We start from the raw sequence: 24,896 nt of genomic DNA, 5'->3' as shown, positions 1-24,896 counted from the left end.
TTGATTTAAATTATATACCCTATTTAATATACATTTATCTTATGAATAAGAATATAAATAAAATCATGTGACTCGTGCAATTTTTTCATTTCCTTTTTCAAATCATTTTTTTCCTATGCAATTATATGTAGTACAGCAAAACACATCCTAGTCTACAATTCTCCTATCAGCTGGTATTGGTACATTATCCAGTTAACACCAAACAGAACAAAATCTAGGAGAGTTTGGGGGGTTCTAGAAATGTCGCTTCTGAGTCTCGATTTCCAACAGAAAGCAGCTCCAGGGGCGGGATACCTTTTTAAAGGATGCTTGCTGGTTGGTCACTGCAGGAAGACAGTCTTCGATGGGAGCTAACAATCGGTACATTTGGTCATTTGAGGTTCTGATGGATGGTCCTCCATCAGTCCCAAGAAGAGAGAGGCTGCCTCTCTCAGTGCAAGAACAGGTGCACTCTGTCCCAGCAGCTCTACCAACTGTCACCAAAGATTCAGTGCCTCAAGAAATTTGGGGCCATTTAGGTTTTCTGATTATGAAGTAGGCAAAGCCTACTATCCCCCCAGGAGATTCTGTGTGTAGAGTTATTCCGGGACAAACGGAGACTATGAATCACCTGCATTTATATTTTGGTAGTGGCACACCTGGCAGTCGTTAGTCTTTCTATCAGTGAATGAAAGAAATTAAATACAATCTGACGCTCGCATAACTAGCAATATTCAAAGAAAGTAATAATTTACTTTCCCAAAGAACATAGAATCCCAATTGCTGACTTCTCCTTTTCAAAGAGTTCCTTTTCTGATTTACTACTTCACACACACACAATTCATGTAACTTTTGCTTGAACATAAATGAGATTTTTGAATACTTGGAAATAAGAGAACAAGGGATGTAAGCTAGTATGAAATAAACAAACCCTTCCCACTTCACGAAAAAATAATGAGCACATAAAAAGAAGCAAGAACATTTCTAGCATCTATTCTCTGCAGATAAAAATGAGGTTGAAATCTACTGTCCTCTTGTGGTCTAAGGAGCAGCGCTACAGGGAAGACAAGGAACTTACCCAGACTGGAGCTGCCCTTTGCTATAGTGACTGTCCTTTCGAAAGCTTCATGGGACATGCTTTGCAGGGGGACAGACTCGGCATCAGAAGCCAGAGAGCTCTGTTCAGTTAAATACTCGGGACCCCAAAAGAAAGAAAATGAAAGTCACATGGAAGGAAAATTAGACTTTGGATTGGTCATTCCAACATTGCCCATGCTCCCCATGAGGTTTGCTTTAGCAAGAACCTACAATCAATCAAGTTCATAGGTCACTTCAGAGTCACATAAGTACTCATTCAAAACTAGAAGAGTCTCAGGATATACCTTTTCTCTCTCCCCCTCCCCCGTCACCAACCTAATCACATCACCAGGTGCTAGCTCCAAGATGGTACCTTTTGAGCTGCGGTAGGCAGGGCAGGGGCAAGCTCTGTGGTGCACAGGCCACTTGGTACCTGTGAGTGAGTCCATGCTACTGTGTTTGCACATTCATATTTTGGTTCAGCAGCATTTGCAGGTGTATAGTCACAGACGGCAGAACCAGAGGTAGCTGCCACGCTCATATGTGGGAGAGGAGAGGCAGCCTGCTGTCTCTGCAGGAGGTTCTGTGTATAGAGTTCTTCCAGGGACAAATGAAGACCACGCACTAGGTCAGAACTTCCAGTCACATCCTGACAATGGAGAGACAAAGCTACTCATCAAAACTGAGACTTAAGAGTTATATCAATTTATTACAAGCCATTTTTAGTGAATTACTCTTTTTTGAAAAATAAACCACACTTATTCATTGCTTTTAAAGCCTTGCAAATATGAATTCCTCACTGAGCATGTTTCCTGCATGTTTTTTAAAATTCATAAATGTTTTCCATCACATTTTTTACAAATCTTGGATCCCATGTTCTACTGTTACACTTGAAAAATAGGTCAAATATAAGACAATTTTAGATACAATATTTAGTGCTAGCTATAAACAAAACAATTCCAAGTTAAAGATACACAGAGAAGCAAACAGCTTATATTTCCAAATCACACTTGCTGGAAGCTGTGGTATATTGAAAGTACCAAGTATAACAGCCATGGGCCTGGACCTTCCAGGAGCAAGTTATTTACAGATAATTATTGGTATTCGTTCAGAAGAATAGAAAGTCTTGAAATTCAGATTACTGTAGGAAAATCTGCATGTTCTACAAGATCAAACAAGTATAGCAGAGAGTCCTAAAACCTATGTTCAAATCTAGCTTCCATCATTAGCAATCCGTATATAAAAGAACATCTCTCAACAGCTACCTACTAAAACATTTCTAAAATTCCTTGTAAGTTTAAAATTCTACAGACCTATATGAATGCACATGTTGCCTCACAACAGACATATTTTAGCATTTACACCCTTGGGGCAAGCATCTGCTTTACAGACTGCTGTTAAGAAGTATATGTTTCCCTTAGATTCTCCTATCAACCTTTCTGTTTCCTTTCTTATGACACTGGGAATCAAACTCCGGACTCTGTACACACTCTGCAAGTACAGTATTGGGAACAGCATTCAAAGCACTCTCAATACTTTTAAAGTGCAACTGTCTTAAGAATACATTCACACATAAAAAAATTCATTTTGTACAAATATATGCTACTTATGGACAGAGCAGGCTACAGAGGTCTGTACTTGTGGCGCATTCATCCATTTACTTGCCCAGGACATATGTCTGGAGTCAAACACTGATCCACCCATTTTTATACATTTGCAAAATATTCATGCAAGCATGTATATATCCTCACACATAAACTTGATATATTAAGGTCTAAACAGAACCATCATTAAGTGGTATTTAGACTTTTCTCCAGTCTCTTTGCATATTGAGGTCATTATTTAAAGGCCACTCCACTCTCCTCACGGGTATAATTATCGCTGACAGGCAATGGTTGACTATCACTCTAGAAGCCTCAGTTCAGAGACCGGTTCACAATTCCTACAAGCTTTGGCAGAGTTCTTACTTAGCACTGTCCACTCTGTTCCTCTGACCTATTTCAAGGGTAAAAATAATAGACTAGAGCACAGGACTTTTGAGGGGGGAACGAGAAGAGTTTTGAAAACTAGTCTTGACTTCATGGGAATATCCAATAGATCTTAGCTACCTCAGTTACTTATGTAACACACTGTTGTATAGCCAAACCAAGCTTGAACTCGTAGAGCAATGGCTCATCTATTCCAGTGTTCTCTCTCAGAAAGTGACAGCGGGGTGCCTGTGAACTACGCGTACAAGCCTCTGTTGGCTTGGAAATGAGATCTGGAATGTGAGCTCTCTCTCCACATCCCTTTTGCCCGATGCAGTCACTTTTATTTTCAGGATGTTAAGTCTGTACTGGAAGTAGCTTACCAGCATTCTGAGTCTACATGTGTAGTATTTTATAATGACGAAATTCTTTACAAAACCAAGTATGTCGTTTGGGGCATTGTGGGGTGGGGGTGGGGGCATGTTCTAGGATTTTTCTTCTACTTTACAAAGAATTGACATTTTAGATTATCCAGAACCCACTTCAGGTGTGGGTCTCGCCTTTGTTAGGAACTTAACCATTTGAAACAATCTACTGTACTTCCTGTCTTCAATTTAAGTTGTCACTTTTCTAAATTATCAGATATTCCTAGCACAGAGAACAGATGCGGTGGTCACTCACAGAAGTACTTATCATCATTGGTATCCTTAGGAAGAAAGCATAGGAAGAGGCTGTCTGGACACCGCACAATCTAGATAGACTGTTGGCTCCTATATCCAACTTCAGTTATTTTGTTGTTAAAAAAGAAAAACATACTTAGTAAAGGATTGCTAAGTTTCAAAGTTACTAAATTAATTATAGTAATTACCAGAAAAATCATCTCACGCATGCCTCAAAGAAATAATCAAAACTGCTTTTTATCAGAACAAGCAGTCTTATCCACCCTTGTCAGCTGGGGTTTACTGGAAACTGTGTGACAAAAATGTCCATGCATTGTTCATATAAGGTTGTAGAGACATACTGAAAAGGTGTTAAAAGGTCAAATATAAATGAAAAGCTGTATCTCTTAAGCTTAATGCAAGACTGAAGGTTGCCCATTACCACGCTACTGTGGAGATACACTGTGTATGATTTAATAAAGCTTGCCTGGGACTCAGAATGCAACGGGAAACAAAAGCCATAGAGGTCAGGCAGTGATGGTACAGGTTTTTAATCCCAGGACTCAGTAGACAGAGGCAGATGGATCTCTGTCAGTCTAAGACCTCCCTGGGCTACACAGGAGTGAATCAGTCTAAAAGAGAAACAGAGTTCATGTCTTTAATCCCAGCACTATAGAAGTATTTAAGAAAGAAGCAAAGGGTCTCATGGGAAATGCAGTTTCCAGTCACAGGGAAGACATTTCAGCCTTGGCAGAGGTCAGAACCACTGGCTGGATTCTTTACTTTTCTGATCTTCAGCTTGAATCCCAACATCTGTCCCTGAGATTTTATTATTTGTACTATTCACCATTTTCAGGAAAATGATTTATATAGATTACCCAAACAATGAGGTTGCTGACAGCTTCAATAGCAATGCAACAGAGAATTCCCATTGCACATTATAGTCCTACCGCCTCTACCTTACCGCCATTCTCCTACTTTCTGAATTGCATTCTTCCTTACTGTTTTCATGTGGCTCCCATGTTGTAAGGATAACATCTTTCCTTCTTAATAGCCAGCAATTCCTCCACTATCCTTTGCAGTTGTTTTCTGCCTTCAAGTACTTCAGACAGTTTCCAATCATATGCCCTTCATCAAAACCATCCCAGAACAGATGCAACTATAGACACAGCAGGGTCATATGCTACAGAATGCCAGAAGCAGAGATGTGCAGGATGCCTGGCTGCTTTTTATTATGATGGGATCCATTAGTTGTGCTTGCTGTGTTAAGTGAATAGGGAGGTTTATCTTAGCAAACACAACTTCACTCTGTACTAGAACACACAACATTTCCGGGAGAACTAGCTGTCAGTCGTGGCAGACAGTTTCATCGCTGGTGACAGGCTAAGAATGTGGGTGTAATAGGAGATAGATAACGGGGAACATAACATAGCTATAATATCTTTACCAATTGTTTTCTTAGGTCATTTTTTTAAAGCAAGAATTTCTTCAGAAACTATGTTGAGCCTTTAAATAAGCATCATCTGACATTTAATTTTGGAAAACAATTATTACAGCAATTTGTCATGTTTAAGCAATAAAGAAAATATAATAAATTACATTTTTCAAATTATCTTCCAAATTGAAACGTAAATCAACCAAAAAAAAGTTCAATGGTGACAGCTAATTGATACTAAAATATACTTTTTATTTATTTTTATTTCCTGGGTCTCTTGAGACAGGAATTTACTATGCAAATCTTTCCTGGCCTAGAACTCTAAATCCTCCTGCTAAAGTCTTGACTGGCTAGACTTTGTGGTACAGGCCTTAACCCCAGCACTGAGGGTTGAGGTTGGAGCAGTGGCAGGCAGAACTCTTGCATCGCAATTTCCAGGCTACCCAGGGCTCATAGTAAGACCCTGTTTAAAAAAAAAAAAAGTCTGCGAGTGATGAGGAGACCACGATGCTCAAAAGATATTTTAATAAACTGCCTCTAACTCAGATGATACACACAGACATGGCTAGTTTAAATCTGTAAGTATTAATGAGTAAAAGTAAAATATAATATGCACGCCCCTGCCAAAATGGAGACGGGTGTGAACAAAGGCAGCAGCTCCCAGCTGCTTAGCCTGCTGAACTAAACTCTGCTCAGAAGTTTAGGACTCCCCCATGGGCGAGCGCATGCTCCAAGGTCAGGTCTTAAAAATCCCAGTGGCGTGCCTGCAAGATGTAAAGAAGGCTCTCCACAGAGGTGAGCTCCATTTCTAGTCTCTACGCAGTAAGTAAAAAATAACTGGAGGAAACGCTGAGGTCCTAGGGTTCTACTTCATCATTCTCACCAATGTGTACATGGGCATCTTCCTTTTTCCATAAATACCCATACGTATGATATGGTCATATAGTGTATACCACCACATCTGCTTAAATAGCCGTAGATGTTAAAGGTATAGTTCTAGTAACTGAAAAGTCCTGATGTAAGCTTCCATTTTAATAAAAGGTCTATTTCTGAATTTCTTAACAAGCCCAAATGATGAACTTAATGCAAACAGAGAGGGTAGATCATATAATTTATTCAGTTTTATAATTTTTCCTAGTAGAAATCTAGGTACGCAAATTCAGAGACAAAAACAAACAAAAGCAAAACACAAGAAAACACCAGAATTGCAGTATTTAACTAAGGAAACTGAAAGCCCACAGGAGGTTTAAACACCCTCATTAATGTTTTATTTGTTGCTTTTTAGTTTAAATATTTCAGTTGTCAGGCCAGCTTGCCAAACTTTGATTCAACAAAAGAGTAAACTGCTTAGGAAAAAAATGAGGCAAACAGACTTCAGCAAGTCAATATGTTGTGCTGCATATAGCCAGTGTTTGCCCTGTAAAATATATGCTTCTCAGTATGCAGATTGTGTAATCCCTTTAAGTAATAATTACTACATTAAACAATGCAATCTGTCCCACTGGCAAGAAAAAGTGTGCTATGCTACGGATTAGGAGATCCCACCAGGATAGGAAACAAGCTTCCAGCCCCTAGGCTAGTCAGGGATGAACACAGTCCACACGGCCTGCAGCCAGGGACCTCAGGTGTGCAGGCGAGCAGTGACTGCTCACTAAAGACGGTACCTTGCAAACCAATTCCAGGAGGGTGCCCAGTGGCATGGGCAAGGGAAACAGGTGCACTTCAGACATAACACAAAATGTTCTGCAAAATGTCCTAGCCAAAACCAGCTGTTAATCAGAAAAGGAAGGAAACAAAGCCAGACCTAAGGGATCCTGCTCCCCAACCTACTCCTGAACTGGGTCCTTTCACACTGAATTCAAAGTAGTAGTAGAGAACACATTATCACTTTAAGAAAAAATGTTGTCTAGTTTCTGTATTTTCATGTGTATTTCCAACACAGAATTACATCCACACATGAACTGCCTACATGGTCTGTTCCAGTCTCAGTCGTTATTGCACAAAACACATAAATTGGGGCAGAGCCCCCACATGTCCTAGTTTTATTGGAAGTAAATTGAGTACTGAAGTTGGGAAGGACCACATCTATGAATTTTAGGTTTTTCTCTACTGAAAAATACACAGATATTTATAATGTATATATGCATGTATTATTAATTTATAAATCAGTTCCTGGACATTGTAACAAATCAACAAAATGAGCAGCCAATATCAAATAAAAATGACTGAAATAGATGTAGACATCAATGATAAGTGAAAAACAATGGATAAAATACAGAGAAGCACACAGTCTCAAGGAATCAGAAAACCCAAATTAAAATATGTATCAACATGCCATTTTGAACATATATCCTTGTTGTATGAATGTGCATCCTTTGGGTATATGCCCAAGAGTAGAATTCCTGGATCATGAAGTAGACCAATTTGCATTTTCCTGAGAAAATGCCATACTGATTTCTAAAGTGGCTATACAAGTCTGCACTCCCACCAACAATGGAGGAGTGTTCCCCTTTCTCCACATCCTCACTAACACAGACTGTCATTGGTGTTTTTGATTTTTCCACTCTGGCCAGTGTAAGATGGTATCTCAGAGTTGTTTTGATTTGCATTTCCCTGATGGCTAAAGATGTTGAATACTTTCTTAAGTGTCTTTCAGCCATTTTAGATTCTCTACTGAGAATTCTCTATTCAGTTCTGAACCCCACTTTTTAATTGAATTGTTTGGTGTTTTGGTGACTAGCTTCTTGAGTTCTTTGTGTATTTTGGAGGTCAGCTCTCTGTCAGATGTGGGATTGGTGAAGATTTTTTTTCATTCTGTGGGCTGCAATTGTGTCTTGCAATGTCAATTGCCTTACAGAAGCTTCACAGTTTCAGGAGGTCCCATTAATTAACTGTCAATCTCTGTGTCTGTGCTAGTGGAGTTAGGTTCATAGCCACGTTATTCATAGGCACATTATTTGTAATAGCCAGAACCTGGAAGCAACCTAGATGCTCCTCAATTAACAAATGAATGGAGAAAATGTGGTATATTTACACAATGGAGTACTACTCAGCAAAAACACAATGGAATATTGAAAATTGCAGGAAAATGGATGGGACTAGAAGAAACCATCATGAGTGAGGTAAGCCAGCCACAAAAAGACAAAAATGGTATGTACTCACTTGAATATGGATTTTAGACATAGAGTAAGGGGCCAGCCTACAATCCACCCTACCAGAGAAGCTAGGAAACAAGGAGGACCCTAAGAAAGAAATACATGGTCCCCCGAAGAAGGGGAAAGGGACAAGAAATCCTGAACAAACTGGGAGCATGGTGGGGGAGAATGGGAGCAAGGTAGTAAAAAGAGAAGGGAAGAAGAGGAGGGAAGAGAACAAGAGGGATCAGGAAGACAGAGACAGGGGAGGAATAGAGGAGAGCAAGTAAAGAGATTCCTTAATAGAGGGAGCCAGTATAGGTTTAAAGAGAACTCTGGCACTAGGGAAATGTTCAGAGATCCACAAAGATGACCCCAACTAAGAATCTAGGAAGTAGTGGAGAGGCCACCTTTGATGTCCTTCCCCTATAATGAGACTGATGACTACATTATTTGTCATCCAAGAGCCTTCATCCAGTAGCTGATGGAACAGAAGCAGGCACCCTCAGCTAAACACTGAGCTGAACTCCTGGAATCCAGTTGTAGAGAGGGAGGAGGAATGAGCAAAGGAGTCAAGACCATGCTGGAGAAACCTAAAGAACCAGTTTACCTGACCTAGTGAGAGTACATGACACCAGTCATAAAGTTGGGGAACCAGCACTGGACTGAACCCACTCTGAATGTGGGTACCAGTAAGCGGGACTGGGCAGTCTATGGGACCACAAACAGTGGAACCAGTATTTACCCCAAGTGCACAAATGGACTTCAGAAGCCCATTCCCTATGGAGGGATACTGCTTCAGCCCAGATACAGGGGAGAGGGCCTAGGCCCTCCCCCAAATGATATGACAGACTTTAACCATCCCCCATGGAAGGTCTCACCATCCTTGGGGGGCAGGTGGAGGGTGGATTGGGGGGAGTTGGTAGGAGATATAGGAGAATGGAAGGAAGAGAGAAGGGGGATTGATATGTAAAATAAAATTGTCTCCAAATAAAACAAAAAAACAAAAAAATATGCCAGTTTGTACTTAAAAGTTTGCAGAGGTTTTAAAATGTTACTTCTGAACAATATAGGGTATTTTACCAAGAAAATTAATAGAGTATTAGCATTTACAATAATAACCCATTTTTAAAGTAAAGACAGCATATCCACTGACACAACATATACTGCCTTCCCCTACAATCTTTATGTAGAGTATTCTTTGACACCACTTTACACTGATAAGTATAACACTAAGTATAAACTAGCTAGCAATTGTTAAATTACAATAAACTTACTATACCCTTTTGCCTAAAAGTTGGTTTAAAAAATACTAAAAATAATCATTCTAATTTTTCTAAATACATTGCTAAAAGCATAATTTAAGTAATAGATTATGAAAATCTTAAAAAAATTTTGGGGGGCTGGAGAGATGGCTCAGTGGTTAAGAACACTGACACTGACAGTTCTTCCAGAGGTCCTGAGTTCAATTCCCAGCAACCACATGGTGGCTCACAACCACCTTGAATGAGATCTGGTGCCCTCCGCTGGCATGCAGGCAGAAGACTGCATACATTAAAAAAAATTTTGAATCTTTGTTTCTATCAGTCTGTGTACCAAACATTGAACTCATCACTAGTAATCTAAACAATCAACAACATAGTGAAATTACCCTGACCTGAAGTGAATCTGTGACCGGAGAGGCGTGACATCATGAAGATGCTATGTGGTGGTCTGATTGAGCATGGCTCCCATAGGCTTATAAATTTGGCTCTCCATTGATGGACTATCTAGAAGGATTAGGGGCCGTGGCTTTGTCGAAAGAGGTGTGTCACTGGGAGAGGGCTCTGAGGTTTCAGAAGTTCACTCCAGATCCAGTGCCATCATCTACCTGCCTTGCTTGTGGGTAAGATATCAGCTCTTAGTCACCACTCCAGTGCCCTGCCTCTCGGCCCACCCCATGCTCCCTGCCATGAAATGGACTTATCCTCTGATGGCTGGAGGCAAGTCCACAGTTAAATGCTTTTTTTTTTTTTTTGAGCTATCTTGGTCACAGTGTCTCTTCACAGCAACAGAACAGTGACTAAGGCCTGCTACTCCTACAATCCAAATAAACTCTGACCTCCAAAGATTACACACAGACTTTTCTTTCCAAAATAAAGTGACATTTGTGTTTTACCTTGGGAGGAGATGAAGGAAGGGAGGGGCTGTAGTTCATGCCATCACTGCAGGAACTATCGTGCAGAGATAAAACGGAGGCCTGGGTAGAGTAAACACTGTCATTATCAGGAGAGAACGGAGACTCAAATCTTGACTCAGCTACTGACTCAGCATCAGGTGCGTCTATCTAGGATAAAATCAGACCAGCTGGTTACCGTACCCTCTCAAACGTCATTGCCACTCCCCGAACTAAAAGGCACAGCTGCACCGTCTTTGTCTGCCCTGCTTTCTGCGTGTGTCTTCCCTACTCTTAACCGCCTGACAGACGCATTGATACAGCAGCACAAAGATGGACACATCACCCACACCAGAGGCCGCTGTCTCCGGACGCTATTATACCACATCGCATCCACTAAGAAACTAAAGGTAACAACTAACAAAGGAACTCATGTTAAGTTTAAACACTTACAGAATCAAGGAAAATACGCAACATTTTATGATGCAAAGAATTTCGTTATCATACTTCATATTTAATAATCCATTGTTCATAAAGGCAGCTATGTGATTGTCTAGCTAAGATGCAGAAACCAAAGAGTAACTTTGTGTTTGAGCTAGAATCGCACTAGTAATGAAGGGGACTGATCATGAACTGGTTACCAGAAGAATTAAATAATAAAAATTTCAATATTACAAGCCATATTAATGAAAAAAATGGTAAAATGCCACTGGAACATTTCAAAGTGAGTCCCAAAATATAAATTCATAGGCTGGTAACATATTTTAAATATTTGCTCAAATTCACTAAAAAGCTACAAGGTGGAGGCTATTGTCTACACATGTACATCGTGTAAAACAATCTGAGCAATAAATATTTAGTGTGTGTTATCCAGTATTAACTGAGACTTATGCCAGATTATAATAGACAAATGTTTGCATTAAAGCACTACTAAAATGAATACTCCGATTGAATTAGTATATTTTTCATTGCTGCCTTTCAGTCTTAGGAATCCTAACATTCAATTAGCTCAGTTACTGTAGGGATGCAACATGAAGTTCCCTGGAAGTTGAGTGATCAGTTCAAGACAACAGACCTCATTGGAAATATTGAAGACTCCTGTGACTATTACAAGACATTGAGCTTTCATAAGAACAGAAGTAATCCTCTCAATTGACATTCATTTAAAGGGGTTCAAAATTGTCATCCAAACCCTAGAGAGGATACAGTTTTATGGTGTACTTTAAGGACGATGAGCTGGGATGGCTGCTTAAGCCCTTAATCCCAAAACTCAGGAGGCAGTAGCAGATGAATGGATAACTGGGAGCTGTAGACAAGCCATGGCAACATAGTGAAATCCTGTCTCAAAAAAAAAAAAAAAAAAAAGAAGGAAGGAAGGAATGATACCTTTGTGTACTACGATGTTTCAAAATGGATTTGCTATGACAAGGTATGATATATTGTAACACCTGACAAAGTCCAAAACACTTTAAATTATAATGCCCCTGGAGGAGGGCCAAAGTCATCTCAGATTTTAAGTATAATGTGAATGTATTATACTTACTAAAAATATATCAAAACATCCCCAAAATAGCTATTCAAGAGTTTGTAATTTAAAAATACTAACAAAAAGAATTATCTTCCTTCCAAATTAGTACTGGCACAATTTGTAACGTCAAAGACCTAATTCACACTCTCTAGCTTAAAGCAATGTGTGCACATTGGGCGTCTACATACACTAAGTGATTCAATGAAACTTCAGCAGAACATTTATTTAAAAATCAGTCAGTTGTGGCCACTAACCAGAGCCAAGTCAGCCCTGAAGAGGGCTTTGTCAGTCAGGCCTGGCTCCTTGCAGGAGTGTGGTGGGCAGAGAAAGGCGTCCTCCTTGGCAGAAACATATCCTTCTTCCGGTGAAAGCTGCAGGACATTGGTGTGGAGAAAGTTTGTGGGACAGAAAGAACAACAGGGAGGATGGGGAAGGGGAAGGGGGAAGAGAAAGAAGAATGAAGGGAGGAAATGGAGTCTTCACGTCATAACACATGACCTCAACACAGAAGGAAAACTACAAAGTTAGGCAAATGCTAATCCTAGTCATTTCATAAATAATTAGATGAGAATCCCTTTCTACTATTATTATTCTTACAAATTACAATCAAAATCAATGATTTTTATACTAATCTTCTGGTCATTTTAATCTGCTAAATATTCTGGCTAAATAATGACAGGCAATTTTAAATATTAAGACTTTAAAAGTTGCAGAATGAAGCATTAAAGAAAATCAATGTTTTGTTCTCTCTTTCTCGATTTTTATAAAGGATGCAGTTTACTTGACAAAGACTGTTACTGAGGACATGATGACTCATCCAACATCTCTAAAATAAGTGGAAAGCACTTCTTCCCAAGCAGCCACTAGAATTCTTTTAAGAAACTTTGGAAACACTTAAAACAACTACCTGTCCCCCAAAATTAACAGAGGAGAATTCGGGAGGTTAAATACCACACAGCTTGTAGGACCAAATGAAACTAAACTGCAGAGGGGTACCATCTGCCTGAATTCCCCTCTTGAACTCCTCCTGCAATTCTGAGACACTGAGAACTCTATACTTGTATTCTACTTTCTAATAAAAAGGGAAATTTCTATCGTCTTACCACATCACCTACTATCAGTAACCTGTGCAGAACTTTTATAGGAAAATCATTTTTCTTATCTGCCTACAGATTTGTTTGTTTTTATTCAGGCTCACCTTTAAGTGACAGAAATACTCAGTATGTTTCAGTGCAAACAGAATATGAAACACCAAATATTGCCCTAGAACTAGCTACAAAAAGATTTTGCTTCTAAATAACTATTGTTTTCTCCTTTAGTAGCAGTCAAGTGTCTCCCCAGTCAATTCTCTTACAAATATATGAGAAATTAATAAAATGCAAGTTCTTACCGGCAAAGGCTTGGCCACACCTATCCGCACCATCCCTGAGGGCGCTCCCTTCAGGGCCTCCACAGCCTCTTCAAGACTGCTGTTTTCCAGGTTAATGTCATTGACAAACATGAGTCTGTCTCCAGGAAGAAGCCGGCCATCCTTCTCAGCAATGCCACCAGGCACCAGAGAACGAATGACTATCACAGTGCTTTCTGGGTCGATGGGGTCCTAACAGGCAGGAGGGTGAAAAGAAGTCGGCTCATGGTGACATCGGAAGTGTATTTTACAAGCTTTCCCCTCAATTGTTGAGTGTCTTGTTTTCATGGAGGTTCTAATGAATACCTAGGACAAGGTGATGTCTATTTCATTTTAGAAAGATCAGAGGAGTTTGCCAGAAACAATGAAAACCTCATTTGCTAGTGTTAAATTTACCCCTAGGTAATACTAGATAACTTCAAGAAGAAATTTTAACTTTTGGTAGTGTTAAGTTTTCTGCTACCACCTGAAGCTGGATGTCAAGGGCATTTGTAACCATAATATTTGTAGAGTGGATGGGATGCCTGCTGACATAGGGTCTTGTCTTTTAGAAATGAAGAAATACAAAAAGAAGTCATGCAGCACTTGTACTAAAAGCATGTGGCCTGGAGTCTTTAGAGATACCCTGAGTTCAAAACTATTAAGAGTAAAGCCTGTGTTTTATCAGGCAGTGTTCATCATTTCCACATTTCCCTAGCACAAAACAATTCAGGAAAGAGTCCAAGCCACACTGAGACAACTTAAAACAATCATAAATTTAGTAAAATGCCTAGAATGTTATAATTTGTGACATATCCAAGTATAAACTTATCTCCATATTATTCAAAAGAAACAGCAAATACTTTATGGATTACCATTAAAATATAAGTTGTCAATTAAGAGCACGGAAATAAAAGAGTCCTCAAATGACACAAAGAACCCTCTGTATTATAATACTCCTCAAAAGCATTTTGGTTTACTCAAGTTCTCTAGCTGAAACATCAAACATTTTAATAAATATCACATTATAATAAAAAGAAATCATACAATTATATTATTATCCTGAGCAATTCCATTGAACAAGTAAAACTCATTACTAACTGTAAAATAGTATTTTCTTGCTATCTGCTAACAACAATTTACTTTGAGAACACGGCATCCTTTCAGCATTAAGGAAAACAGATCTATTTACCTGGTAGTCTAAAATGCTGAAGCCAAGGCCCCTGCTCCCTTTCTCCAGCTCTATGGACTGAATGCCAGCCTCCCACATGGCCAGTGGTGTTTGAATCTCCTCAGCATTCTGATCCGCATCAGGTATCACCAGCATGGGATCCTCTGTCTCCGAAGAACCGATGAACTCACCGAGATCTATATGAGGCTGAATAACAGAACAGGCATCTCTTATTTCAGAGGGTATAGCATGTACCAACACTGCAAAACTATTTTGTTCTGATTCTGGTATCTGTATAGAACAAAACAGTCTCCAAAACACAAGTCATAACAGGCATTAAAAACAAACTAGAATTTCCTATAAGCTTATTCAGTGGTTATGCATCTAAAGCATGGTTTACAAATGTGACTTTCATTTCATATGAAAGTTTGAATCACCTCTACAAGAAGAATAAAAAGAAGTATGTTGCCACTAACTAAAAAGAGCTCATGGTGAATAAGATGAATTCAAGAAAAGGTGGCTATGTGTAAAGTTTTGTATCATATGTAAATAAGACCTCTACAATACATGGAAATAGGTGGATTAAACAGGAGTGATGTTTGCAAAACACTTGCAACAACTGGGCTTCAAATGTTAGCTTCTCTCAACAAAAACAAAGTGAAAATAGGTTAATCCAACCCTATTAACCTATACGAACATATCAAAATTAACAAAGGTGTTTGACAGAATAAAATTCTAGGTTATGTGCTACCTTTGCTTTTGATATTCTATTGCACTGCCTAGAGTCATGGACACAAATCACCTTCCCTTGCCTCCCTGGGACCATCCCATGGACACCATGTGAACATGTGCATGAATATACATGATTCAGCCTTTGAGTGGTACACAATTTAGAATAATGCTTCTTGTTCTGTCCCATTATGATCACCTATGTAAATAATAAGCCATGTACTTTATCCTTTTATACTGTAAAATTATTTCACTGTATTGATTCCTTCAGCATTATGTAAATGGAGTTTCTTCCTCCTGAGATCTGACTAGGGTTCTACACGAAATGTATACACCATATCCTCCAATAAGGTGATTAGCTCTGGTTTTGAATACTACAAACAACTAAGAATATGCACATAAGAAAATGGACATCACAGATATTTGATGTGAATTATGACTATAACTTTCTCATATTCTTACACGAAAATACACAAATAAATTAAAACCGATATATACACTGGAATGTATCCTTTCATATTTTAGCTATTCACTAAATGATTAACTGCAAACCAGAAACAGCTGGGTAGGAATATAAAAGTATGTTTTTTCCATCTGTGTACCATACATACACTATTTACATACTTCTGCCAGTTGGGACAATTCTGATTCAAGTCCAGGCCTGTTTGATTTCTAGATATAAGGACAGACTATGTTGAAGTATTAATGAAAATAAAAATGTCTCAACATTTTAAGCTCTGCTTATTATGTTTAAGCTCAGCTATTAAGCTCTGCTGTTATATGTTCAAATTAGCCTCGTTTCTTCAAATCTGGTACCTTTTCTGTTAGTTCAAGATCACTTATGTCCAGGCCATCCAATTCTGCTGAGGCACTGGGGGGCACAGTTCGGCGGCAGCACACCATTGTCACATCTATAGGCAACTCCTTTAAAATATTGACCACATCTTGATGATTTTCTCCAAGCAAATTTATACCATTCACCTGCAGAAGAACACACATGGTCCATATGCGATACAGCTTCATAATAAAAGACTGTTTGAAGCAACATTTCTCCATGAACATAAATTTCACTGTGGTGACAGCTGTGGTTCTGCTGTGCGCAGAACTGTAGTTAGACCTGTGTGAGTACTTAACAGGGTCTGCTGCATGCATGTTTAGAGACTGGCTATAATAGGAACTTCTCAAGTACCCAGGGCAAAACCCTTAGCTTCTCCATAGGTTCGATCTGCCAGTGAATTGTAGGAAGAGAAAATAACAGTATTTTCATAGGATGCAGGAGAAAAAAAAAACTATAAAGGATTAGCATCTAATGAATTTACTAAAAAAAAAAACAAAAAACAAACAAAAAAAAACACCAAACTGGAAATGGAATAGTATGCAACAATGGTTTTAAAACTGGGAACAAAACTTTTCAATTTTTCTTATTTCTGCATTTAAAAAACATTGACGTATTGCAGAGAAGCAAATACCAATCGACAGCTAGTGAGTGATAAGAATCGAGCAAATGGGGACAGAAAGGACACGCTCACCGCTTGTCATTCTCTGTGGAAGCATGAAAGTGCTGCCTATTCTAAGACCTGAATACACATTTAAAAAAACTGTCACAGAAAGTTCCATAGTCTTTGGAGGCTCAAACAGCATAAAATACAACACAACAAACACCACCAAAATGGAATGTAGCTTTAGACTGGATCTGTAGTTCGGGGCACACACACAGCTTTGCTATTTCTGCTTTGAGCTGGCTTTAGTTATTTGTCTTTTCCATCCCGTATCTGTACAAAAAAGGGAAATCAGAGCTCCTCACTTCCAACAGCTCATCTCCACTGAAGAGCTTCCCACTGTGTCCCACAGGGCCTTCTGGTAGAACAGACCGGATGAAGTGATGGCCCACAGTCGCTTCCAGACTTATCCCCAGTCCGCTGTTCTCACTAAATTTGCTTACATGAGCCACCTGAAATGAGAAAAGCAATTACAACCATGGTATATTAGCCAGATACACACCGTTAATCAGCATCATACATTGTCATGACATAAATGACATGAAAAGTAAGCAGAATCCATCTATTATAGAAGGCAAACACATGAGGATGGTGAAAGGAGTGAAGGGGAGAGTATGGTGCACTTCTGTATGCCCAGCACCAGGGAAGTGGAAGCACGGGGACTCTGCAGAGAATGTGACGTCAGCCTGGATGCACGAGACCTTGACTTTTTTAAGGAAGGAAGGGAGGAGAGACAGAGAGAGAGAGAGAGAGAGAAAGAGAGAGAGAGAGAGAGAGAGAGAGAGACAGAGACAGAGACAGAGACAGAGACAGAGAGAGAGAGAGAGAGAGAGAGAGACAGAGACAGAGACAGAGACAGAGAGAGAGAGAGAGGAAAGTAAGCGTAAAATTCTGTCATATTATAAGCGTTAGCTTATCTGAAGTAAACTATGATTCCATTCTGGTTCTCTCTACAAATCACATGCTAAAGGATCAGGAAAACCTTTCTTGTGCATACATTGCTTACATCACTCCCAGAAATAAAGAGTATGATGACACATGCATTCTTAAGGTTGCAAACCATGTATTTTGGTTTCTTAGCTACCATTACAGCCATTGGAGAGATTTAGACATCTGATCTCTCTCCAGGGCTCATTCTAATGATTTTCTTATTTTCACCAAGAATTTCCTGCTCACACACAGGTGCAAGTCAGGAAACATGAAGAGTAAGCTAACCTACCACTATTTCATAGTTAATTCCCATAATCCTCTGCCACTTTGTCAGCAGGGCAGCCTCTTGCTGCACATCTTCTGCTTCTTCCAGCTCAGTTGACAACAATGGATACCCTGAAATTGTCAAAGGACAGAAGTTATTGCCAGGACCCCAAACTCACCTTCTACACCTTTTGGGAGATGGGATGACCTAGCAAAACCATTGTGGGTACCTTGTCAGACTATTTAGCCACTGCATAGTTCCTCAGAGCTCACTGAAGTTTAATGACCTCACTTAGACTAATGTGTGCATATGCAACACTGTTCTTTTCCAATATACAATACACCTTTTAAATATGCAACACTATTCACTTTTATTAGATCTTTTGAATATGCAACACTGTTCTTTTTCAATGGACACCTCTTAAACTTTAGACTTTTCATTAAAGTCTCCATATATTACCTAACGGTCATTAAAAAGATAATGGCTCTGGGTTGTGCTCAGATCCACAAGCTTGTCTACTGGTGGCATTGTAGTAAAAAGTGTGGGCAGGAGAAAAGGGAGCTATCACATTATCTCACACCCAAACAGTATAAATTAACAACATACAACTCCATGAATAACAGGACACCATAAATAAGAGCATGAAACAATGAAAAACAGAGAATGTGTATTAAGAGCCTGTAGTCAGAATTCCATAAATTAGTCAAAAAAGTGAAGAACGGCATCAACCAAGTGACATAAATAATCCCAAGTGCAGAATGCGCATCTGAAAGCTCAGTGACTAAGGAGCATCTCTGTGGGTCTCTGTCACTACCGGAAGAGCTCTTCGACTGAACTCCAGCTCCTGCCCTGCTACCTGTCTACGTTTACTCTGTGCTTACTCATAACGGCTTTCTTTTCAAAACTTATTCTCCCACAGTCTCAAAATTAATTTAAGAAATATTCCAAAATTCAGATTTCTACCAGTTGCTTCTCTCTCTTGGGAATTTCGGGATATTCATTCTTTGGCTAATGATTCTGACTTTGTCTGGAGAAAACAGATGAAGTTGATGACTAGTCTGAAAGATTTCAGGACATTAAGTAGTTTTTCCATGTGCAAAGTCCTGGGTTCAGTGTCTAGCTTAGACAACAAAGCAACACAGGATCGTAAGCTATCCTGGTGAGTAAGTGTTTTCTCTTCAAAACTAAACTTGGTTACATGACAGGTAACAACCCGCAGAGTGGGAGGGCTCATAAGGAATTTTTAAACCTAATTTTGGGAGCAGAGGTCATTTTGGAGTCCCCCAGGTCACCTGAAATCCCTTTGTATTCACACAGCTCAACAAGAATATAATGTGGGGGAAGCAGATGACACAGCTGAGATTCACAGTCACCAAGTCAACCCAGGGCCACCATTCCCAGACTCCATTCAGAAATTTAAAACTACAAACAAAAGCCACAGAGCCCTGTTCTCCAACCTTGGTGAACAGTCAAGTGACTGTCCTGTACAGAGTCACTTTCTACAGGTGGCATCACACCCTGTCAGGATGGGCAGAGCAGGTACACCAGATCCATTTCCTGGCTTCTGCTTTATTAATTTTTCAATAATTCAAGAAATCTCAATTACAAGGCTGGAGGTGCTGACCACTAATTATGCTTCCACATGCACATGCAAATTTCTCATTAGCTGTGTTTTCCACAGCAAAACAGATGATTCTGAGTCTTTAACATAACCCCTCGTGCCCATCTTCACTTCCTATTTCAAGTCATTTTCTAAGTATTTTTATCCTTTCCCCCTACTCTCAGTATTCACTTTAACCTAAATATTTTCTTTACTAATTAGTGTAAAAATGGCAGAATGTAATTAATATGTATGAACACTACACATTTTCCTTCCAGTATATCGTTAGATCCACAAAATCCCCTTAAACAATAAAAGTAAACTAAAACTTTCAGCAGCAGAAGAAATGCAATAATGAAACCACAGACACAATAAAGAGTCCTCTGTTCCTACTGATCAGCAAAATCCACACTACCAGAGAAGAATGGTTTCCATTTGCTCAGTGGCCATAAGTTACCAACCACCCAACAACAGGACAGGGGAAAGAAGCAGGAGACACATGGCATAAAATAGGGCAGATCAGGTATGAAATATGTTAAAACAAGGGATCCTAGTAAATCTACAGTGGTAAGAATTCTTGGACAGGCTTAACAATTTCTCTGTAGAATTGCTTTCAAACCAAGTCCCCAACATTACAATTTGTGACTCCTGAAAAGCTAAAATGTAAATATCAACATCCCTAAACAGAGAGTTCCTTGCGGAAGAGGTAGTATGTGCCTGAAATCCAGCACTCAGGGGCCTGAGGCTGACAGGTTCAAGGCCACTATGGATTACATAGCAAGAACCTGCCGTAGCAAACAACCATCACATCAAAAAGTAATGATTTTCATTCCTAAAAATCTAAAGGAGTCTCCATGTTTGTTTTTAAATAATTTATATCTTACTATTATTTCACAGTTGGGTAGAGACAAGTCAGCTATATATAAACACTAAGTTAAAACTACAGGTACTACCAAGTGATATCTCAAGCGTAGTTCTGATGCTTGCATGAGTATGCATGTGTGTGCACTCATGCATGTGTGTGCACACACATGTCAAAGAACAGACTGATTCAGTAAAACAAAATAACTAACTCTAAGTGAATTATTTTAATCTAAAAAGGCAGTTAGTCCTATTGTTAAATATGTGTTAGTCAACATCACTTTTCCTAAGAGGTTAGTAGCATATATATAGTGGGTTAGTAACTCAACCTGTTATAAAGACTTAAGGTCTTTGCAAACATCCTCTCTAAAACACAATGAACACCGAAGCCTGGCTCTAAGTGTTACCTTCTTCTTCAATCGGCAATATGCTGGTATTTCTCCTCAAAGATAAAGACTCTTCATCTTTTTCATAATTTTCTTAAAGATAAAAATATTTTAATAGTTATATCCATAAGATAATAAAAACATTTGAATTTTTCTAAACCCATCTTATTTGTCTGAATCACTGATTAGATTTAATGTTAAAGAGACAAACTCTGTAGTAACCACATGTATTTATCCTCATCACGCAAGTGGGCTAGGACTTTCCTGAAACCTGCCTGCCCATCTCCTAGGAATGCTTTACACAGGACATGGCACAAACACCAACAAGCTCAACTGTTAGAAATAACAACTTTCCATCCAACAGTCTCACAATGGGGACTATTTCAGTAATTTGCAGGGGTAGCCACGGATCTCAGCTTATGAATGGCATTTGTGTTTGAATTTGTGAGTATGGGTGTAGGTGAGTGTTTTCATGTCTTTTCAGATGCATGTGTTAAGATGCAGGCCAGAGACCAACTTTACTCTTCAGGAGCTGACCACCCTTGCTCTGGAGACAGGGTCTCTCACAATGTGCCAAATAGACTAGGCTGGCTGGCTAAAGATTCCCAGAGTCCCCAGAGTCTCCTCCCCTCCCAGGCTGGGTTTACACATATACTACCACACTCAGATTTTATTATGAATACTGGGTTAGAACTCAGATCCTCATGCTTGAGTAGAAGGAACTCTATCAGTAGATACAGCTCTAAAACGCTATGCGTGGCATTTCTAGAATTCTGTTTGATAATAAAAGAAAATTCTGTGGAGTTAGTTGTCAGTGTTTCAAATAAAAATCCAAGCATGGGGTAGAGATATTATTCAATGGGTACAGTATGAGGACTTGAGTTTGAATCCCCCAAACCCATGTAAAACTGAATCCCCCAAACCCATGTAAAACTGTGCACAATAAATTGGGTCTGTAATTTGAGTGTTCCTATGGTGAGATGGGAGGTGGAAAGAGGAGATTCCTCAGAAGCTTGTGGGCCAGCTGGCTCTCCATATACCACAGTGAACAAAGAGACCCCATCTCAAACAAGGTAGAAGGAAAAGACTGACACCTGAGGCTGTTCTCTGATTCCGTAGGTGTCATGCACACTCGCCCACGCCAACACTATATATGCCCACCCACACACTTTCTAAAAGCATCAAACAGCACTGCAGTCCCCTGAAGAGAAAGCATCAAAGACACCAAGTAAGGAAATAACAAAAGTCTCATATGCATCTGAGAAACTGTAATGGGATGGCAGGCATAGCTCGATGTGTGCTTTACTGAAGAGTCCATTCTACAGCTAATCCACAAATCATGGCTCCAGCTAACACCTTCTGCATAAATTACTGGAGAGCTAAAAGAAAATGCTAAAATAATGCAAAGGTCTAAGTGAGAACCAGCCCCTCCGCATTACCTTGGCTTACAGTGGCATCACCAGGTATTACGTCCACATCTTTTGAGGTGTCTTCTCTAGATAACAGCTCTGCTTCCTGTCTTGCTCCCTTCCTCATTAGTGTCAGGCGCACTGTCTGTCCTGTGTGACGTAACACCTCTACTGCTTGCTGATTGGTGAAACCTTGAAGGTTGGTGCCATCTACCTGTGATAACAGAAAACATTAAAAATCAAAAGCACTTTTGTATTGCTAGTTCACAAAATGTGTATTTACTGCTTAGTACTGAGAATGGGACAGGGAATGGATATTTCTCTAACTGGTAAATGGCCACAATACCCTAGCACACACTCATATCTAGGAGCAATGTTGGTTTGCTCTGGACTTTTTGAAGGATTTTGTTGGTTTCTATGATTCTGTCGTTCTTAGTTTTAAATACTTTCAATGACTTTCAAGAACATTTCTCTAACTCCCTAGGTGATCCTCATAGGTAGTCAAATTTGGAAACCAGCACTGCAGGGGAATCAAGGTACAGTCAGCAGTGAGGAAAGCACTCCCTGAGACACTGTTGTACCTACAGTACTTCACACGCTTGTGAACAAGAGAAGTGAAAAATTTTGCATTCATATTCATTAGTTGAATAAAAAGCTATTAGATCCAGACTAGCATCATCCTCCATAGTGTACCCTAACTACTTAAGTTTCTGAACAGATATATTAAAACATCAAATTAAACACTTAAAACCCATTTGTTTTATATATATATATATACATAAATATAAACATGCAAAGACACATCTATGATTTACATGAAATATATATATAGCAATATATGACATCTGTATATACAGAAGAGAAGAAACCAATGGAAGAGAAAATGAGTGCTTAGTTATTTTTTTCTGGTGGGAAAATTATTTAGAGACCTGCCATGCAGAAGAGTCTCAAACTCTGATTCTTTGACTCTTGTGCAATTCCTCTGAGTTACATGGGATCTTGGACAAAGGCACCTGGCTCTATCCTTCTCCATAACCAACTTTTCTGATTCCCTTTGCAAAGATCAGCAAATTAAAATAACAGAAGAAACTACAACAGAATCCATAACCAAGTAAGGAAAAGGTTCCTACACCAGTAACTGGAAGAACTTCTGCTAAAATGCTCTGGAAATGCAGACTCAAGGCAAGCCAGCTTAATCTTCATGTGGCTAATGGTAGCTCATCTGGTCAGAGAAGAAATGTTGATAGAAACAAAACCAAATTCTCTCATTAAGAATAGATGGTTCCAGGCTGGGGAGATGGCTCATTTGGTAAGTGGTTAGCTTTGCAACAATGAGCACACAATCCCAATCCCCCTGCACCCCATACACACACATACATACACACACATGCACACACACACACACACATGCACACACACACACAGACAGACATGCACACATGCACACACACAATCTGGGGACAGAACTGAAGATGGATTAGCAGATGGTTTCTGTGAGTTCTGACATCTCAAGTTTGATCTTCAAGACCCAGTTAAAGAAAGGAGACAGTGGAGTCCTGAAAGTTGTCCCCTGACCCCTGCATACCATGACACATGGAAGGCAAAGAAAAAAGCATCCTTGGGGCTTGCTGACCAGCCAGTGTACAAATCAGCAAGCTCCAGGTTCAATGAGAGACTGACTACTGTCTAATTGTGGAAGACACTTAACATCAACTTCTCCACATTTATGGTCACATATGTGCACCTGCACACAAATGTGCACACACACACACACACACACACACACACACACACACACACACGGACAAATGCCAAATAGAACACAATAATATTTAGACATAGATACAAAGAAAATTTTGAATTTAAAAGATTTTAGTTTTAGGGGCATGGATAAGCCAAGCCCTGAGGGCATGGGAGGTGCATAGCTGGTACCACATCCCTCGATGGTGGGGATAAGGGAAAGATGCTCATCTCCTTGTCCCTACTGCCTCCAGCTGGACAGCCAGCTGACCCCTGTACCAGCTGCAACACTCAGGAAAGGGGGCTCTGCACCTCCTCTGGGCAGCACAGCAGGGCTGACCCTGGTAACAGGGCATGGATGAGACAGCCCTGGGAATATAAGCATGGGAGACCTGGCCCTGCTGTCATCTGCCATATGACTGCATGGGCTGGGGAGAGATGACCTGAGACAGGTGGGGGAGCAGGATCTGAGATCACAGGAGAGGGAGAGCTGTCCCTGCACCGCATCCCCCCACCCCTGCACCAGCTGCAACCCTTGGAAGAGCAGGTCCTACACCTCAACTGAGCCTCACAATAGAGTCGGCCCTCTTTGCGGAGGTGTGGGTGAGCCAGTCCCGGGGAGAGATGCCCCTCTTACCCCTTGCCCCTCACGACTTTTCACAGATGAGGGAGCTGACCCTCTCCCTTACCAGCTGCAGTACTCAGGAAAGCGGAACCTGCACCTCCCCTGGGCAGCAATGTGGAGATGACCCTCTTGATGGGGGAGCAGGTGAGCCACCCTGAGAATGTGAACATGGGAGACCTGACCCCAACCCCCAGCTGCCATATGGGGGCATTGGCAGGGGAGAGACACCTTTCACTCCACTAACACGTGAGGCAGGTGGGAGTACTCCTGTCTCCCACCAGGTGCAATACTCAGGCAGGCAAGCCTGGCACCTTGCCTGGGCAGCACAATTGCCTGGGTCAGTCCCGATGGCAGAGGTGT

At 40.1% G+C, this 24,896-nt stretch overlaps 1 protein-coding gene across 18 annotated transcripts in view; it reads right to left on the bottom strand.

Moving 5' to 3' along the window:
• Positions 1-24,896, bottom strand: part of Mpdz (multiple PDZ domain crumbs cell polarity complex component) — a 158,010-nt gene that overhangs the window by 67,607 nt on the left and 65,507 nt on the right. For 11 of the 18 annotated variants that reach the window (XM_013122071.3, XM_040757236.1, XM_013122077.3 and 8 more), the window contains exons 11-21: positions 22,202-22,385; positions 20,784-20,855; positions 17,940-18,046; positions 17,026-17,172; positions 16,038-16,202; positions 14,514-14,699; positions 13,325-13,534; positions 12,189-12,305; positions 10,410-10,577; positions 1,430-1,705; positions 1,058-1,181 (exon numbers count right to left, since the gene is read on the bottom strand). In XM_013122071.3, the coding sequence (XP_012977525.1) occupies positions 1,058-1,181; positions 1,430-1,705; positions 10,410-10,577; positions 12,189-12,305; positions 13,325-13,534; positions 14,514-14,699; positions 16,038-16,202; positions 17,026-17,172; positions 17,940-18,046; positions 20,784-20,855; positions 22,202-22,385 (1,756 nt within the window). The remainder of the gene's footprint in view (positions 1-1,057; positions 1,182-1,429; positions 1,706-10,409; positions 10,578-12,188; positions 12,306-13,324; positions 13,535-14,513; positions 14,700-16,037; positions 16,203-17,025; positions 17,173-17,939; positions 18,047-20,783; positions 20,856-22,201; positions 22,386-24,896) is intronic. The other 7 variants (XM_013122074.3, XM_013122079.3, XM_013122083.3 and 4 more) reach the window with 4 other exon arrangements.

Source organism: Mesocricetus auratus, unplaced genomic scaffold, assembly GCF_017639785.1.
Source record: "Mesocricetus auratus isolate SY011 unplaced genomic scaffold, BCM_Maur_2.0 Super-Scaffold_100014, whole genome shotgun sequence".
Taxonomy (NCBI): Eukaryota; Metazoa; Chordata; class Mammalia; order Rodentia; family Cricetidae; genus Mesocricetus; species Mesocricetus auratus.
This window is presented reverse-complemented; position numbering and strand designations above follow the sequence as displayed.